This window comes from Phoxinus phoxinus (genome assembly GCF_949152265.1).
Source record: "Phoxinus phoxinus genome assembly, chromosome: 24".
NCBI lineage: Eukaryota > Metazoa > Chordata > Actinopteri > Cypriniformes > Leuciscidae > Phoxinus > Phoxinus phoxinus.
In genome coordinates this window covers 4,165,448-4,185,359 of record NC_136899.1, presented here as the reverse complement: position 1 = coordinate 4,185,359, position 19,912 = coordinate 4,165,448, and the positions used below count along the sequence as shown (strand labels likewise).

The following is a 19,912-nucleotide window of genomic DNA, read 5'->3' as shown; positions in this document are numbered from 1 at the left end:
AAATTTACTGACCACGAAGGTCATAAATCACCTTTCTGCTGTTTATACATTTACATAATTTTTTTATTCTGTCTTTTCAATGTTCTGAATAGTGCATATTTTTAGGCTTGTGTAGTTTAACTATTTACTAGTAGTTTATATTTGAATGTTTAATTTAAATGCCATTTTTGTTTAATATTGAGCTTCAACTTCTGGTACTGTGGAGGAGAAACTGTGGCTGAATCGCAGGGAACTGAGATCTTACCTCTGAAACTACACCAGATCCTCACAACCTACAACATGTCTTCTGTATTTAGAGCTCGCACTGTTCCTTTTTAAGTTACAGATCAAGTGTAATTACAACATTTGAAATCAAATTCTGTTACATCATTTCATTTTATTTCTCAGCAGAAAACATTGTTAAAGGGGGGGTACAATGGTGTTTCATGTATTCAGAGTTGTTTACAGTGTTAAAGAGATGGATTCTCATGCTAATAATGGCCAAAGTTTGAAAAGTTATTGTGAACGAATAACAGAGAATTTCTGTGCTGAAAATCATACTTCCGGGTTGCAACACGTTTCGGCAGGTTTTTTTCTATCGTAGATCTAATGACGTAGACCAGAGTGGAACTCCTTATATGAGCATTGCTCTCGGAAAAGCGCGTTCACGCACACGTCGACCAGAGGAGAGAAAGACCGCGCTCATCGACGCGCTACTACCGGAAATCATCAGCAGCAGCGCTAAATAGGAATGGTTGATGTCAAGAATGTCTCCAAAAAAGTGTGTTTTGGGATGTGAGGGAAAGTTTACCTTGTTCAGCTTCAGGGTGGGAAATTAGCACCCGCCACCCGCCGAGGGCGGGTACTTTTTCAAAGTGGCGGGTCACTTTGCAGTGTATACCAGCCACAGTGGCGGGTGGATTATAATAATGCTGCGTTCGCACCAAAAGCGAATACAGTTCGCAAAAATTCGCATCCACCGACGGACCAGGACAGGACCACCAGAAGCGCGTAAACGCGTCTTTACATTGACTTAACATTGAATGTATTAAGTAGTAACCAATAAACACATGCTGCGAGTGATTTCATTGTACGGATTGGACATCCTTTGTCAAAGAATACGGTTGCCAAGTAACAATAATACACTTTTGTCGAGTAACTCTTTTGATTGGTTTTCAGCGCTGTGTGTCACGGCGCTGAAGAGACCGTTAGCTAAGCTGAGAATATAAAAAAAAAGTGTGTATATATATAGCGCGCGTGCTCTCTCTACCCTGCTGAAGCGCGGATGATCTGAAAACACAGACAAGCTGGAGTTCAGCGATCTTTATTTGAGATTTTCTACTTAAATTAAAGTGTCATTCAGTCGGTCTGTGTTCTGTCACGAGCCGCTTGCGCTGTTTGTGCGACTAAATCTGCGATCAAAATGCAGGCTGATATCCAGCAGTGTTTTTAATGTTGATCATATGAGCAAGAATGCAATGTTTCCCGAATATCCACACGATTTCAAATGTGACATTGATTTTATACAACAGTAAAAAAAAAAAAGGGTAAGATTTAACTGATGTACTGCATTTAAAACAGTATAGTCAGGCTTATTGCTCTATTTTGCAACAAATCTGTGGCTTTGAACGAATTGTGAGATTCAATGAATGAATGACTCGATGACCGCCACCTACTGGCTATTTTAATATAATATTTTTATTAATATTAAACGTTTTTTAACATTGCATATTTATTGAACATTGTTTTATTTAAAGCATTATTTATTTTTAAAAGGTATTATAAAGGTTAAAAATTAAATGGAAAAATGTATTAAAGGGGGCGAATATTGTCCCTTAATGGAAAAGGTGTGACTGCAGTCTAAGTGGAAGAGAGGGGGTACCAGGGGGTACGGCACTCAAAAACATTGGAGAACCACGGAACTTAGGAAAAGGGATATGTAGAATTGCACAAGTGCTACTGCTAAAGAGTGCAATGTAAATAATTTCTCATAAGCTTAATTGAATGGCCTAGACCCCTAGAGAGAATAATTATGACATTTTCTGTCTAAAGACTACATATAAAATAGCTACCTAAAGTAACTGCAGTTTACTAAAAGTAATGACTAAAAGTTTGCATTCATAAGCATTTTCGTCTGAAGATGAAGACTAAGACTGAATCAAAAATGGTTGCCAAAATGAACACTGGCCTACACACACCAAGCGGACTACAACGCTGTTGCGTATATATTAAATATGACTGATCATTTAAATAAAATGTTTTATTTAATTCAAGTAGCCTATATAGTAGCCTACATAATTATTTTCCAGGGTTTAAAATGTATATTTTCCCCTCATACTTATGTTGGAATGGGTCCGAAGTTGGCATTGAATTTCATTTGAAATGGTATTAAAAAGGTCTTAAAAAGCCTTGAATTTAAGCTGGAGGATCCTGGGGGTACCCTGAAATAAATAAAAAACATATTGAAGCAATTTCTTTCTTGCAATTTGAATTCCGGAAAAAGTGGCTGGTAAAAAATATAAGTGGCTGGTAAAATTGGGCATCCACCAGCCACAGTGGCTGGTGGACAAAAAAGTTAATTTCCCACCCTGTTCAGCTTCCCAAAGAACCCAGTGTTACTGGAACAGTGGATGCAGTTTGTATGTTGTGGATGCTCCCGCTTGACTCTATAGCTCCGCCCACGTCCAGAATCAAGGACCTCGGCTTTTTCCGGATAGAATCGGAAAGCTGTATTTTTATTTTATAAATATGATGAAACTAAAGACTTTTTGGAGATATGAAGGACGCACTATTACTCTATAGGTACTCAAGATTAACATGAGATTGACTGAAACTAAGTATTTTACCCCCCCTTTAAAAAATGGTCAATGGAATTGACTTTGGCAAAAAAAAAAAGTGATTTAAAATACTAAAGAAACTGAAATATTTCGTAATAGAATACATGGTCAGCTTTAGAAATACAATATTATACAAAGTGGTTCTGAAATACAGTAAATGCCATTCAAGCATAATAATAACAGTACTTTTTGCAGGACTCATTTTAAACTGGGAGTTATTTCTTTCCGAGAGTTATTTGAAAACCCCAGATAATATAATAATATAATAACATGATAATAAGAAATATAACCGTCGATCAACCTGCTATAATTATGGATAATGGTAAAAAAAATTTTTTTAAACCACATTAGAGATACAGAAAGCTTATGCATTGCTGTTTCCCCGTTTTATCTTGTTTAATTCTCATAAAGAGTGTGATTAAGGTGGGACAGTATTCAGGATGTGATCCAGGACTCTTAAAGTAAACACTGAAGGACAATGATGTGCAAAGGTCGAACACTAACAGCAAACGCTGCTTCTGAAATGGTACATCTGGAAAAATGTATTATACAATATATGGTAAACAACAGCAAGTTTTTTTTTTTTTCAATATTTGGTTTAACATGTCTCAAGACTGGAAATAAGACGTATACAGAATATTACAGAAAAAAGTTTTGGGTGTTGCAAGGCTTATAGTGAAATAATCTCATTGAGGCAACTGGCTTTGGTCAATTGGAGTGACTGATCTGGAGAATCTTCAAAGGCACGGTCCATATTCTTCAACAAGCTTAACGAAATCTGTCAGAATACACGAACAAGGCCTCTCCGGTGTAGTTCAGGATGACGCTAATGAGTGAAACAAACAATATACCATGACATTTATTTCACTTATAAGTCGCACTATAACTCAATAGATACCCCAGACTTTTGTTATGAACTCACCAGCACAGTGTCACCGGACTGAGCAAAGTGTTGAATGTGTAAAGGGAAAGACCCGAGGCCAGTACCTGCATGCAGTCAAAAAACATAAAGCCATGGTATCATTGTTAGAGCAAGTCCTGCAAAAGCATGTGGTGTGAACCCAGCCTCACGCTCCAACAGGCCTGACCGGAGACACTGGAGGAATGGAGACACTAAACAAAGAATAATTGTGGTTTTCTCACCTTGGCCAGGAAGCACCAGACTCCACAGAGCTCCTGAGGAAGACTGTTCTTCAGTTTCACAGTTGCCAACATCAGACAAAAGCTCAATATAGCGCTATGAAATTAAATTGATTTTTAATTAACATAAGATTTGCAAATACAATCAATTTATTATAACAAAATGACATGCATCACTCATTATGTACTTTTTGGAGTTGAAATCCTTATTGTGATAATTACTTGATTGACAGGTGATCTGACCAATCATACTTCGCCATCCGCCATTTTGTCCGACAAAGCAGTCAGGAGAGTTAGTAGATTAACATGGGAGGATTTGAACTTGAGAAGCGGAGTGTACTGACGCCTTTCCGCGGTTAAAACAACATTCCTTCTGATGTTCATTCATGTTTATTTGATGCTATAAATGAACTAGAAGGAAGAGATGATCGGTTCACGAGCAGCTTTAACTGAGGCGACACAGCGATCTGTCAGACACATTAAAGAGCCACAAAACGGTATTTATTGTTTAAATTTCTTTTAAAAAATGACCAAATTTGAAAGGTGAGACTTTGTTTAATATGTTTAATATCAAAAGTAACCTGGTCTGTCCTGTCTGTCAGTGTGTTGTCAGTCTCCTCTCTGCGTGAGAACATGGTGTGGCGTGAGAGCGGCGTAGCTTGTCAGACATAGCGACAGTAACGTTAACTAAGGGGGGCGGGTCTTTGCAAACGGTCAATTGCAATAAATAATGGCAACTTTTAACGCATTAGTATGTAGTATGTTTGTCTTACCTGCCCAAGCAGCCAGTGTGGAACCTGTATGAGGTCAGGAGAGGGAAATCTAAAGCCCCGGTCAAGTCTCCTGAAAAACACGACACCGAGAATTACACGTGGATCATGCAAGACAAATATAGAGTTCTAGACAAAACTAATATGGTAGCATAAAATACATTATTACCTGTTGAGTATGCAAGTGAGGCAAGTAACAATGCACTGAAAAAGAAGTGTAAAATTAACCGGGGCGCTAATAAAGTACTAATATATATATACTGTATATGTAAGACATTTATATACAGTATATAAGCATTCAAAATACGCATGTGTCATAATCTGGGGGTGCATATATAAACTAGAGGATGACATTAATATTCATATTTAACCATTTACCTGATCACGTAGTTCATGAACTGCTCTTCAAGATCACTGTAATATTACACGTTGAAAATGACACTTATTATGAGATATCTAATAGATAACATATTCTATGATGTTACCAGGCATCTACTTACACTATAAGAAATAACAACATACTTTCTCATTCTAAAAGTTTGGGGTCAATAAGTTGTTTTTTCCCAAAAATCAATCATTTTATTGATCAAAAGTGACAGTAAATTAAGCAGCACGACTGTTTTCATCATTTATAATAATCAGAAATGTTTCTTGAGCAGCAAATCATCATATTAGAATGATTTCTGAAGGATCATGTGACACTGAAGACTGAAGTAATGATGAAAATTCAGCTTTGACCACAGGAATAAGGTACATTTTAAAATATATTACAATAGAAAACAAGTCTTAAATGGTAATAATATGACTATTTTTACTGTATTTTTGATCAAATAAATGCAGCCTTGGTAAGCAAAAGAGACTTCACTTAAAAACATTGAAAAAAATCTCACCTCAGATGGCTTGTCTTTGTATTTTTCTGGAATACTTTATATGCACCTAAATTAGAAAAGAGACGAGATAAAAAAAAAACACACACACACAGGTAAAATGCACAATTTCATATCTCCACATTTTCTCTGTAAGTTTACAGGTCAAACTCGAAAAATGTTAATTTTGTGAAAAGGTTTTCATAAGCTGTAAGCCATAATCATCAAAATGATAACAAATAAAGGCTTGAAATATCTCACTTTGCTTGTAATGAGTCTATATAATATATTAGTTTCACCTTTTAAGTTGAATTACTGACATAAATGAACGATATACACATTTTTCGAGTTTCTCCTGTAAGATCGTTGCTCATAACTCTGGTTCCCATAACATATAAATACACACTCACCAACACAGAACAGATGGACGGACGCCCATGTGTATCCACTGGGACCAAACTGAGAGGTGAGACGCACGGGACCATAAAGAGGACATGTGACATGGAGATTTTTACTGTTACAGGAAACAGTTCACAGACAGAACATCAGCGTTATGTGTGTGAGAGTGAACATACCCGAGGATTGTACAGAATAAGGCTGGCGGCAGATCCCAGCAGCATACACACGCTGTAAAGAAAGTCTTTGTTTTTTTTGTACAATATTTGTTTAAGAATCCCAATTCATAACATATTTGCTATAACCGATTTAAAAGACATACACACATAAACAAGTCATTTTGGACTATTTGATTTAAAGAAACATACCTTAATAATTTCATCCATGATGATTTCTGAATAATACAAATACAACGAAAATTAGATTGGCGTTAAGATATGATTGTGGTAACTATAAAAACAACATGCATTATGACTTTTAATCCTACTAAATAAATGTTGAAGGAAAAAAAAGCATGCAAAAAAATATGTTTTTAAATTATTCCAACTGCATTAAACCTCAACTAAGCAAGCAGGATCCAGACTTACCTCTCTGTGAGTTACTGCTACCATGAGAAAAGCAAAGACTTCAGAGACATTTTGTAACACAAAGAAAAAAGGAATGGGCTAAAAAAAAAAAATAAAATAAAAAAAAAGAGGAAAGACAAACATATTTCAACATAAGCAAATAAAAAAGGTTGTATATTCAGTCTCAGCACTGGAAACATACTGAAGTCTTCCTACGGTTCATATTTAAACATATTTTGTATACTTACTAAAAGCGACAGCGCTTTGGACCCCGCATAAATGTTTCCAATAAATAAAAAGGATCCAGGAAGCTGGGAAAATGCTGCAGATCTAGATAACAAGCACAGCAATCAGAGAACAAATATTACTAAACAGATTATAATAATCTGTATCTAAATAATAACCCGTGTGTTATACAAGTGCGTGTTTAGTTACCTGGAGAATCCATTGATTTCAACCAGACCAAGTTTCCATGTGACCAGTAGCAGTAGAGCCCCAGTGGAGGTCTGCCACCTGTAGAGAGTTCATGATAAAAATACATATTTAAATATCATGGAAATGAGGAATTGAATTTTGATTATAATGCCAGGAATACGTACCCCTGAAAAATGGTTGGAAATGTAAACTTTAAGATAGACAGGACATACTGTAAAGCGAAGAACAAATATATATAATGTCAGTACTATAATTTAACCATCTAGGACACACAAATGTTTTTGCATTCGGAAAATGCACACATTCTTGTACATGCAATCCAAAAACAGCAGGACAAACACACACTGGTCCAAAGTATAATAAAGTCAGTTTACCTTATTTGTGAAATAAGATGCTATGAAAAGTGTGCAGAATATAAGAACGAGAATCCCTCGAGCAACATTCATTGGATTAAATGCATCAGTAACTTTGGTTTCATGCACAGCTCCTTTGATACTCTTCTTCTTCTTCTTCTTCAATGTTCTGACATCTCATCTGCACTTCCTCTCTTCTGCTGGCCACGCCCACTGTGACACGCAGCACATTTATAACCAATAAAAGCCTGAATGAAATCAGATTTTTTTGAGAAACATCTTGGCGAATTGTGAAGAAAAAATTATTAACCTAAAATGCATAATTGTATAGTAATTATAATATTGTTTATTGTTATTATTATTATTATTATTATTATTTTTTAAATACATTATTTATTATTATTTTATGATTATTAGTGGCACATAATAAAATATTTTAACACGGATGCCTTTTATTCTTCCATTTATCTTTTTGACTGCAAATCAATAATCAGCATTCCGCTGTATAACGTCACATAAAATTGTTCAATGCAAATGTACAACTCACAACAACGACAGAAACAGAACAAAAATATATTAAATAAAACAATTTACACTGAATTAAATAAATTCATAAATTATTGTTATATTTTAATTACAACCAATTATATGATAAATTAGATAATTCATTATTCTAAGTGCATTTATAAAGTGATTCGTTTTTACCATTAAAGAAAAAAAATGAATTCAAAAAGAATAAAGAAATTAATAGTTTCTTTAGAAAACATTAGAAAAATAGAAAAACATTTCATAACATGAAAAAATAAATAAGTGGACATAATAGAAGGTTTTGACAGTTTTTTTTAATAGTTTTTACATAAATATAAAATGTATAATTTATATTTATGTTTTTATTGCACTTTTATTTTGAAAAAAAGTTATTGACGTCATAATGGTTCGTCCCACCAACCATTGTATCTCACATCTATTTTTATCTGACACACAGTCGGTAACGAATTAACTTCTTGTTTTAAGCCACGTTTTAGCGGTCTTGATCAAAGATAGTAATAAGTATTGTTACATAAAGGGTTGAAGCCGATATTAACGAACCTTACACGAGTTTTACCGAATCATCTACCCGAAGAAAGTAACGTTATCACAGGCGTCACGTTCTTGAATCTAAACCTTCTGTCAACCAACATGGACCAACTTGAAGTAGCTTCACAAGAAACCAAGGTGAGATTTCCTAACAGTCTGATGTATTGTTTTTCTTCGGGGGGGAAATCTGGCAATTGCTATAATATGAGTTGGTTTAGTACCCGGGCCTGGCAACCATTATACAACAGAGAGATGAGTAATGACTCTAAACATGCATAACATGATGACTCAGACTCTCTGACCACTGGACTGGAGTTACACTGTGATGAACTTTACCCAGTTAGAAGGTGTTTGAATACAATAAAATAAAGTTTATGGGTGACGTCAGCTTCATTAGCATGTGGACTTTGACATTTGTGAGTCATAAGTAATAAATATTACAATACTTAAGTCCAGCGTTAAGTATTGTATTTATAATTGCATTGTTAATATTATTATTAGTGTTATTTTATTAATATAAATATAAATTGTAATTATTATTTATTGATTTATTAATTTTTCAACCGTATTTGTAAGAATTGTTTTATTATTAGTGCTGTCAAATCGATTAATCGTGATTAATCGCAACTAACAAGTTTGTTTATTTATATGTGTGTATATGTATAAAGACACACACACACACACATATATATATATATATATATATACACACAAACTTTTATGTTAGATGCAAGTTTTATTAGTGCTGTCATATCGATTAATTGCATCTAACATAAGTTTGTTTATGTGTATGTATATATTTGTATATACACACATTTTATATATTTACAAACTTTTATGTTAGATGTGATTAATCACGATTAATCGGTTTGACAGCACAATGTATTACCGTATTAAACAACTAGTATTATTTTGAATTACCTTTTTTAAATTTTCATTTTTCATTTTAACTAGGCTAATATTTTCTCATTTTATTATGTGCTTTTGACAATCTTATTTATTTTTTTATATTTCTTCTATTTAGCTTTCAGTTTTAGTAATTATACTTCAATTTTTAGTTTTAGTTTTTAAAGTCTTAAGCTTTTTATGTAGGCTAATATTTAGGTCTATATTTTATTTGCTGGTTGATTTCATTTTCCAAACACGTTTGTAGATTTAGTTTTTGTCATTTTAGTTTTAGTTTTAGCTAACAATAATATAATAGCACTGCTTGAGACTTCACATTGCATTCCCATCATCACCCTGTATTAAAAAGAGCAAATGTCTTGCCACATGCTCGAACTGTCATGATTATAAAACTCAATTTGACTGTTTTAATGACGGCCAGTACATATACATTTACCTACTATTTTAATGGCACATGTGACAGGCTTTTATTCTGCTTGTTCACTGCTGATGGCGTTAGTTGTTGTAATGTAAGCCTAACTTCTGGTGATGGAGTGATTCAGTCATTAATGTGATGATTCTGTTGTTTTCCCAGAGCCCCTGGGGCGCTCCCGTCCTGGCACCATCGCCCTGCTCTCTGACTGATGTTATGAGTGAGGAGTTGGCCCGACAGCTGGATGAGGAGGGCAACACTTTCCCAGACTGCTCAGAGTGAGTCTTACAAACCTATATGTGACCCTGGACCACAAAACCAGTCGCACGGGTATATTTGTGGCAATAGCCACATTGTATATTTGTATGGGTCAAAATTACATTGTATGGGTCAAAATTATCGATGTTTCTTTTATGCCAAAAATCATTAGGATATTAAGTAGCAATCATGTTCCATGAAGATATTTTGTACATTTCCTACCATAAATATATAAAACATGTATTTTTGTGAGTTAATGCAGCACAATCGTGAACATAAATGCACAACTTTAAAGGAGATTTTCTCAATTTTTCGATTTTTTTTGCACCCTCAGATTCCAGATTGTCTAATAGTTGTATCTCAGCCAAATATTGTCCTATCCTAACAAACCATACATCAATGGAAAGCTTATTTATTCAGCTTTCATGTGATGTATACATCTCAAGTTAAAAAAATTTACCCATGTGACTGGTTTTGTGGTCCTGGGTCACATATATTAAATTAGTATGGGTCTAGTACCCCGCCATCTTAGGTTTAGATTATTTCTACAATGGTAATATATGGTATAGTGACCATATATGGTAAGTGAATTATGTAGAGCCGCACGATTAATCTTTAAAATATCACAATCTTGATTCATACACCCACACAATCTCATTCCTAAATGTGTGGCCTACTCGTCTATTAAACCTTTGACACATTCACACCAGAACGTTTAGATCTGTGTTAGCGCTGACCCAGAGAGAGAGCGGGTGCCATGTATAGGTATGAAACCGCTTCACAAACCGTCTTTTCCACCACACAGTATCCTTATTTCTGACTTACAAATATTCATATTATCAGAGTAGTACTGGGATAAAAGATTTTAGTTCGGATATAAACATTGATGTCTACGGAAGCGAATCACCATTTGAAAGTAAGTTGACCAGATAACGACAAGTGACTGTTAAATTTATTTGTCATTCTTTCAAGAGATTCAAGCGAAGTATTCATGAGTGAGTCATTGAATCATTGACTAAAAACTTTTATTAAATTTTTTTATGATTCAGTCAAATTAAACATTTAAAATAGACTGCAGTAATTAAGAACCCCTTGTAAATGACATGTTATTTTGTTTAGTTGTCTGTTCAGGATCATAGGAGAATCGTGATCTCTGTTTGAAGCAAAACATTTATTCTCCGTTTATACAGAATCGTCCTGCTCTTTTTTTTGTCCTTTTTTAATTATTTTTAAACCAGCAGTTGCTATTTTACTAGTTTGACTTCAAAGTATAACTAAGGCAGCAGCTGTAATGTCATCACACATAGTGTAGTTGTTGGAAGTGAGTTTTTCATCATTTCTGAATGTGAAATCATCCTTTATATGGATTTACTTCATATTATTTTCAGTGCCGACCTGAAGCTGACCTGCACTTCAGAAGTGGAAACGTCCAGCGACTTGATTCTGGCCCAGATGCTTCAGATGGAGTTTGATCGCGAGTTTGATACGCAGCTGCGCAGGGAGGAGAAGAAGTTTAATGGAGACAGCAAAGGTATAACCATGAAGACGTGTATCTGAGTCAAGCAGCTTTTCGAACAAGAGAAAATGTTGCGTCATCAGAGAAGAGTATAGAGGATGCAAAAACTTATTTTGATTATGAGGCACATGAATTAAAAAAATAATAATGACGTGCACGGATGAATAGTTTATAATAAATACTACAATATTCAATTGTCCATTTTGATTTCATGGTAACTTTAATGCATGTTTTGTTCTCATTCTATGTTTATACTTCCATTATAACCTGAACAATTAATTTCCAGTCTCCATATCGTTCGAGAACTACCGCATGGTTCATCCGTACGAGGACAGTGACAGCTCTGAGGATGAGGTGGACTGGCAGGACACTCGCCATGACCCTTACAGAGCCGGTGAGCTACAATACCTAACAACAGCGTTATATAGCATTATTTCATTTTTTACATTATTATTATTAATGTTAATTATTTTATCAACATTTATTTGCATTAATAGTTTAATTTAAACTAATATTATTTATTTACATTTTATTTAGAGAATTATTTTATTATTAATACACAATTCATGCATTTATTAATATTTTTAATTAGCTTTTATTTTTATATTTTCATATTTTAGTTTGTTTAAATTTTATTCTGTTTTTGTTTGCTTTTGTCATTCTTATTAGTTAGTTTTATTATATTTCTATTAAGCTTTTAGTGATTTTTACTTTTAGTGATTTTAATACTTCAATTTTACGTCTAAATTATTTCACGTTTTAAGTCTAAACTTTTCATGTAATATTTTTACTTTTTATTTCTGCTTGTTTGTACCACATTTTAAATCATATTTTTAGGTGTCCTTACCAGTTAATGATTTTTGACCTGCCTGCATTTCATTTACCCGCTCAGACAAACCAACTACTACCCCTAAAAAGGGCTTTGTTGGTAAAGGCAAGAACATCACCACCAAACACGACGAGGAGGTCTGTGGACGGAAGAACACCGCACGCATGGATAATGTGAGGCTTGTTCACACTTTATCCAAATTTTGAGAATTGTCTTCACACTTTTAATCCTCTCGGTCTCTGAATGCCTTTATACAGTTTGCTCCGGAGGTGCAGGTGGGAGACGGGATCGGCATGGACCTGAAGCTCTCCAACCAAGTGTACAACGCTCTGAAACGCCACTGTCAGTCAGAGCAGCGCCGAAGCGCTCGTCTTCACGAGAAGAAGGAGCACTCGACTGCTGTGAGTCGGCATTAAAGCTGCGATAGTCTTTTCTTCCCTATTGTGGCGCATCTGCTTCTCGAACAAGAACAAATGTAGGGTGGGACTTGATTTTGTCTGTGGGGAATTGATTGGATGGTTGTGGTTTGCTATTGGTGGATCTCATGTGAGTGACAGGTTGCCCCGCCCTCTCGCCAGTAAACGCATCATCAGAAAAGAGAAGAGATGTCACTGCAAGAGGGAGGGGAAGTGTTTTTAAAGATTATGATATAAAAAATAATGATGTGCACGAATAAATACTGCAATATTACATTCTTTATTATTTTTATTTTGTTCTTTTATTTTATTTTAGGGGTTTTCAGACTCAAACCTTAGAAGAAATGTTATGTAAAGAGCCCAACCCATTCTTTTCTTTAATATTTTATTTTTATTTAATTAAATTTAGTTTAGTTTACTTCAGACTCAACATACTGTATAAGAAATGTATGTTATTCACTTGTGTGTTGTGACTGTACATTTAATGTCCTCTTTTGCTCAGGAACACGCTGTGGATCCCAAGACCAGACTGCTGATGTACAAAATGGTGAATGCTGGGATACTGGAGACCATCAATGGCTGCATCAGCACAGGAAAAGAGTCAGTGGTGTTCCATGCTAACGGAGGAAGGTGGGTGCTTATGATCACTGCATACTCACTGAAGTCTTGCATCTATCACAAGAGTGCTTTTATTTAGCAACACTTCTCTTGTTGTGTCTCCTGTAGCTTTGAAGAGAAGATTGTTCCGGAAGAGTGTGTCCTCAAGGTTTTCAAGACCACCCTGAATGAGTTTAAGAACCGGGACAAATATATCAAGGATGACTACCGCTTCAGAGACCGCTTCAGCAAGCTGAACCCTCGCAAAATCATCCGCCTGTGGGCTGAGAAGGAGATGCACAACCTCACCAGGTACAAGAAAGATATTTGATACAAGAGATTAATGGACTTTATGCACAGCTGCACTACTTCCTGAACTTTAGCCAGCTCCTTTGTTTCCTGTCTGCCATTATTGGACAAACTGATTAATCCAGGTGTGTCTGATTATTGTTGTAAGTCAGGCACACCTGGTTTAATCAGTTTGTCCAATAATGGCAGACAGGAAACAAAGGAGCTGGCTAAAGTTCAGGAAGTAGTGCAGCTGTGCATAAAGCCCATTGGATGTGCTGCTGTGACTGAATGCTTTGATAAATTAGGATGACACTACAATATAATCTTTTTTGATGTACTTTATTTATGAGCTACTGTTCTTTTTCTTTCATGCACGCATAAATGTACGTGTAGAATAAAGAAAGCAGGGATCCCGTGCCCGGATGTGATTATTCTCAAGAAGCATATCCTCGTGATGTCATTCATTGGGCAGGACCATGTTCCCGCACCTAAACTGAAGGAAGCCATTCTGAGTTCTGAGGATATGAAGAAAGCATACTACCAAGTGCTAAGCGTGAGTGCACTGAAATGCTAAACGGGTATTGTGTAAAAATTAAGATTTTTGCATACTTTATTTTGTGGTTATTTTAATGAACAAACACATTATTGTGTCCAGTCAGGATGTGTTACTTTATTACAGTGTTTAATTACCATGTAAATAATGGTACTCATTTTTGTATGACTTGAATATTTGTTTTTGATTCACTGTTTCTCAGATGATGCAGCGGCTGTATCAAGACTGTAACCTGGTTCATGCTGATCTGAGCGAATACAACATGCTCTGGCACGATGGACAGGTTTGTACAAGATCAGACATTATTAGTAGTACCGGTACATCTTTTAAATTCCACACACTGAGCTTTTCATGTTGTCATGAACCACACTACCGTTCAAAAGTTTGAGGTCGGTAAGATTTTTTAAAAGTTTTTGAAACTCTTATGCTCACCAAGTGTGGAAGCTTGTGTCCACCATGGAATACACCAATTTATTTGATTTAAGTAATTTATTCCTGTGATCAAAGCTGAATTTTCAGCATCATTACACCAGTCTTTAGTGTCACATGATTTGTCAGATCTCATTCTAATATCTATAAAATATCTACTCAAGAAACTTGAAATGATCAATGTTCTCAATTCTTTGATGAATAGAAAGTTCAAAAGAAAAGCATTTATTTGAAATGGAATTCTTTTATGAAATTATAAATGTCTTTACTGTCACTTTTGATCAATTTAATGCATCCTTACTGAATAAAAGTATTCATTTCTTTACCAAAAAAACATTCTTATTGACCGCAAACTGTACAAGCATGTTGGTTTTTACAATGGAGCTCTTAAAGGGATAATTCACCCAAAAATGAAAATTGTCATAATTTACCAACCCTCATGTCTTTCCACACCCGTAAGACTTTAATTCATCTTCGGAACACAAATGAAGCTCCTTTTAATGAAATCTGAGAGATTTCTGTCCCTCCATCACACAAAACTCTTGATGCTTCAAAATGCTCATGAAGAAATCATAAACAAAATTCATATGAATCGAGTGGTCTAGTCCAAGTATTCTCAAGAGACTCTCTTTATGAACATGAGTTTTAAAGACTAAAGACTTAAATTAATATATCAAAATGTTCTTTTCTGTTTTTGCTGAAGGTGTGGTTCATTGATGTGAGTCAGTCCATAGAGCCCACTCACCCTCACGGTCTGGAGTTCTTGTTCAGGGACTGCAGGAATGTGTCCACAGTGAGTGTCTGAACTATCCTGTGGCATATTAAAGCCATGCTGATCGCTCTAAAGCAAGCTTGTGCTCAGTAATGTACGCTCTTTTCTGTTCTCCAGTTCTTCCAGAAAGCAGGTGTGGCCGAGGCTCTCGATGTATTCGAGCTGTTCAACATCGTGTCTGGACTGCAGATCAACAGCGACAATGAGGCTGATTTCTTAGCCCAGGTTCGGACTTTAAATGTTTGTTATGTGCAAAATAATTCAAAAAAGCAAATGGCTCGTTCACACTTGGCATTAACATGCGGCCTGTATCCAGATGTTGTCCACATGCACATTGAAAAGACAAGTGTAAACGCATTTATGCTATCCGATGTGTGTGTGCTAGTCGAGGATACACTGTGATCAGATCTCAATGTAATGTATCTTCAGCAGGATTCTTCATTGAGAGCGTTGGTTGCTGTAGTCATCCAGTCCAACTACCCAGCATGCAATAGCCGTCATTTCACCGTCTTGGTTAACTATGGACCCAATATAGTCCGGCTATGAGTAACCCACTTCTAGTCAAAATGACCTTGAATTTATTTGGTTACATGTCGTTTTTGCCAAAATAACTTGCGTGATGTATGATATTCCATCATGTAAGCAAACTAGTGATTACAAGATGTTTGGTTTCATTTCTTTAACATGTTTTATACGTAGCCTGTGTCGATTCTTGTGCTATGGTTAGATGTCTATTACTATTTCACTGACAGCCCAGATTTTGCCTTGGTTTAGCCTAGACGTCTGTGTTTGGACGCCTATTAGACGTCTTTTAAACGCAAAATTGTAAAGCAGTGATACATTGTAGTTTATATACATTTTAGTGGCCAGTGCTTCGAAACAGAGACAAAGCACCTGGGTGTCCACCTTAAAGCATGCAAATGAAGTATCCAGGTATAGGAACCCACCCCAAACTAGACTGTCACCAGTCCTAATCTAATCAGCATAGCTATTCAAAGAATGTGACAGGGGCTCCAGGGGCGCCATTAAAGACAAAAGGTGAGGGTCTCCATAATCCGGCTCATTTGACTTGCAATAAACGGAGCAGGAACTGGCAGAAAACTCTTGCTGGAAACTTTGCTTTACCTCTTAAAATGCTAACGGTCCTTCACCTCAGTTTTTTCATTTGTAATCCCACAGAACGCGCTCTAGTCGTCATCACGGGAATCGCTGCACATAGCTGGCTGTTTTTGTTGCGAGACAATCGAGAATGGAGTAAAACTCATATATAGTTAATCGTTTGCTTTCGCACCTGAAAGTTGTGCAGTCATTCTTTATCTGTAAAAGATACATACATTTTCTCAACAAATTTGGCAACAATATCTATGGAATGCATTACCGTGTATTACGCAACCTCGTCCGCCTTGTTTAACGAGATTTGAAATGCGACTTTTTAAAGGTTTTTAAAGGAAACCCCACTGCTTCAGGTCGACTATGCACCATTGACATTTTTCCATTACAGAACTATTTTAAATATTGCACGGGAAGCGGTGATCAGTGATCCAGATACTGAAGCCACTTGACAAGCGTAAAGTGCTGCGTCCTGATTGGCTGATGATCCGATCTGCTTGATTGGATCACGGTGGTCGCATGTTAATGCCAAGTGTAAATGCAGCCAAAGATTGCATACATGTTGCATATTTACATATGGGTCAATTTCTTTCAATTGAGATGTATATATCATCTGAAAGCTGAATAAATAAGCTTCCCACTGATGTATGGTTTGTTAGGATAGGACAATATTTGGTCGAGATACAACTAGAAAATCTGGAATCTGAGGGTGCAAAAAAATCGAAGCATTGAGAAAATCTCCTTTAAAGTTGTGCATTTATGTTCACGATTGTGCTGCATTCACTCACAAAAATAAATGTTTTATATATTTACAGTAGGTAATTTACAAAATATCTTCATGGAACATGATCGCTACTTAATATCCTAATGATTTTTGGCATAAAAGAAAAATCTATAATTTTGACCCATACAATATATTGTTGGCGATTGCCACAAATATACCCGTGCGACTCGTGACTGCTTTTGTTTGTGATTCAGGGTGCTTGGATGCAGTTTGATTTGAAAGGTAGTAAAAAGATCCAACAAATGTTTAAAACTTTGTTATTAAAAAGCAATTGTCTCATGCATTTTTACAGATTGAAGCCCTGGAGAAAAGAAATGAAGATCATGTACAGAAACCGGGCAAGAAAATCTTCAACGCCACGTGTGACGGCAGCCCGCCCCAGTTAAACACCGATGATGATGATTAACACAAGCACAATAGTCATTTGAATAATAAAGGAGAGAAGATTCCTCCAGTCACAATAAGGTGTGGAATGGGATGAACGCCCGTGTCCATGTGAAATACTCACACCATCCTTCTGCTGTTTGCTCGGTGTTGAAAATGACACATTATGGTCATTTGAGACATCAAGCATAACCTGTCATTTTTTTAACAGGCAGTTTTGGATGATGTTTAAAAACAGATATTCAAAAAAAATAAGGAAACCAGTAACTATAGAGACACATGTGATGTTTTAGAATTGTGTGGTGTTAAAAATGTGTCTCCTTCCACGAAAGGGCAAGCAAGGCAGTGAAGATCTCCTGGAAATCTGTGAATGCTCTGGATGTGTGTGTTGATTTGAGCTTTTGTAATGAGCAGAACGCAGGACATTGCTCCGGTTCTGCGTGAACATGACAGCCTGGGTTTTTATGTGGAATCATTTTACTGCTAAGATGACTATTGATGTAGATTTGTGGTCTTTGGAAAATCAGGTAAAGATGAAAATAAACTCTTGAACGCCATGCTTCGAGTTCTTCATTCTTGCCCTGCTGTTTAGTTGCTACTCAATACATTTTAAAAGTCTTGTTTTTATAGGAACGGGAACTTTTTCTTTTTTCTAGGCTCAATTTTAATTCTTAAAATATTTAGCAAGGGCAGCACAGATACTCGGGATTTGTTTGTACAAAATGATTTTACTTCAGAACAGAATATTGTCTGTTTGAAGAATAAAGGAGCATCTGATGTCTAATGGCAAGAAGTTGGAGCTACAGGATCAGGTATGACAGCAGAGTTGGGAAATGTTATTTGAGTGTTTCAGTTGAAATTGTAAAATTGCCCATAGTTTCCTGACATATTTTATTCATAAGACCAGTAGCAGGATTATTGTAGTTGAGTAAAAACTAAAACCCTAAAAACAATTTTGTTATTTGAAACAAACTGTAACTGAAATAAAATAAAATAAAAATGTTAAACTATATAGACATTTAAAAAAAAAAAACTAGAAAGAAATATTACAATTTTAAAATTTATATGATAACAGAAAATCCAGAACAAGAAAAAAAAAAGAGTTCAAAATATTAAAATCTATATACACAATGATACTAAAATAACAAGGTCAGTAGTTCATTCACCTATCAAAAATACTTTTTTGTATTTGACCGATTATTTTTTTTTTCCAATGTTTGATCATAATTTGTTATTTAATATTTTGCATTTTTAGGGGATTTTATGGTAGGCTACTAAGTTATATTTACGCAGTTATATTTTTTGAGCATGGACCTGAAAATGAAATTTCCAACTTAAACGGTCATAAATCTTGAATGCTTTGGAGCAAAGACTTAAAAAATTATATGATCAGACAACATGTGTTTTTACATTGCTTTAACTCATCAAAATTAGTTAATTATTATACTAAAACATATGTACTAGACTAGAGCAGCCGATGAAAATCGACGCAGGAAACACTTCATGTCAAAAATAGGAACATATGATAGCCTACTGACCAAACCAACAAACTTGTAAACTGAACGCAGAAATTTTAAATTTCTGATTGTGATATTGGCATAGGCTACAGGCACAGCATTTTAACACGTTTGCAAACCCTTTCCTGGATTGAGCAATTTCTACTTTCTTTCCCCATTCCTCAAATATGCCGAGGGCTTCAACATGTCTGCTATTTTCCCGTGAAAAACACGGTTTAGTAGGAAAGTGAACTTGTGTAGGCTAATAATCAGATTACAACATGTCATCTTCACCCTATAAACGGCATAATCTGCATTATGCATGCAGAACTGCAGCCACTGTTATCTACTTTAATTGTTTATGTCATTCTGTTTCCTTGAAATCCCATGACCCAAAGATGAGTGAGTGAGAGGAGGCGGGGGTGTGTGTCAGTTCACCTTCGAGGAGAAGAGAGAGTGAGAACGAGCAGTTGGTATTCGTGAAAAGGAGTAGAGGCCCTAGGCCTATTGGAACAGTTTCAGATATTTCAGTATTAAACATATCAAAATTTCGGTTTTTTTGACCACACACACACACACACACACACACACACACACACACACACACACACACACACACACACACACACACACACACACACACACACACACACACACACACACACACACACACACACACACACACACACAAATGCAAAATACATACAGGTGGAACTCGACAAATTAGAATATCGTGCAAA

The 19,912-nt window shown here is 35.6% G+C and overlaps 2 protein-coding genes across 2 annotated transcripts; one reads left to right on the top strand and one right to left on the bottom strand.

Moving 5' to 3' along the window:
• Window positions 1-358: 358 nt before the first annotated feature.
• tmem241 (transmembrane protein 241) lies at window positions 359-7,562 on the bottom strand. The gene is made up of 15 exons (XM_079601403.1): window positions 7,364-7,562; window positions 7,154-7,200; window positions 6,990-7,067; window positions 6,803-6,884; window positions 6,576-6,653; window positions 6,357-6,382; window positions 6,168-6,219; window positions 6,003-6,051; window positions 5,617-5,662; window positions 5,105-5,140; window positions 4,896-4,930; window positions 4,730-4,799; window positions 3,960-4,053; window positions 3,739-3,803; window positions 359-3,642 (listed from the first exon to the last, which is right to left on the bottom strand). The coding sequence occupies exons 1-15, from the start codon at window positions 7,433-7,435 to the stop codon at window positions 3,585-3,587; spliced, it is 888 nt and encodes a 295-aa protein (XP_079457529.1). The 5' UTR covers window positions 7,436-7,562; the 3' UTR covers window positions 359-3,584.
• A 708-nt stretch (window positions 7,563-8,270) lies between these two features.
• riok3 (RIO kinase 3 (yeast)) lies at window positions 8,271-18,244 on the top strand. The gene is made up of 13 exons (XM_079601397.1): window positions 8,271-8,557; window positions 9,900-10,015; window positions 11,384-11,526; window positions 11,798-11,905; window positions 12,404-12,513; window positions 12,598-12,741; window positions 13,259-13,386; window positions 13,483-13,665; window positions 14,038-14,197; window positions 14,400-14,480; window positions 15,330-15,419; window positions 15,516-15,623; window positions 17,585-18,244. The coding sequence occupies exons 1-13, from the start codon at window positions 8,522-8,524 to the stop codon at window positions 17,696-17,698; spliced, it is 1,521 nt and encodes a 506-aa protein (XP_079457523.1). The 5' UTR covers window positions 8,271-8,521; the 3' UTR covers window positions 17,699-18,244.
• Window positions 18,245-19,912: the final 1,668 nt, after the last annotated feature.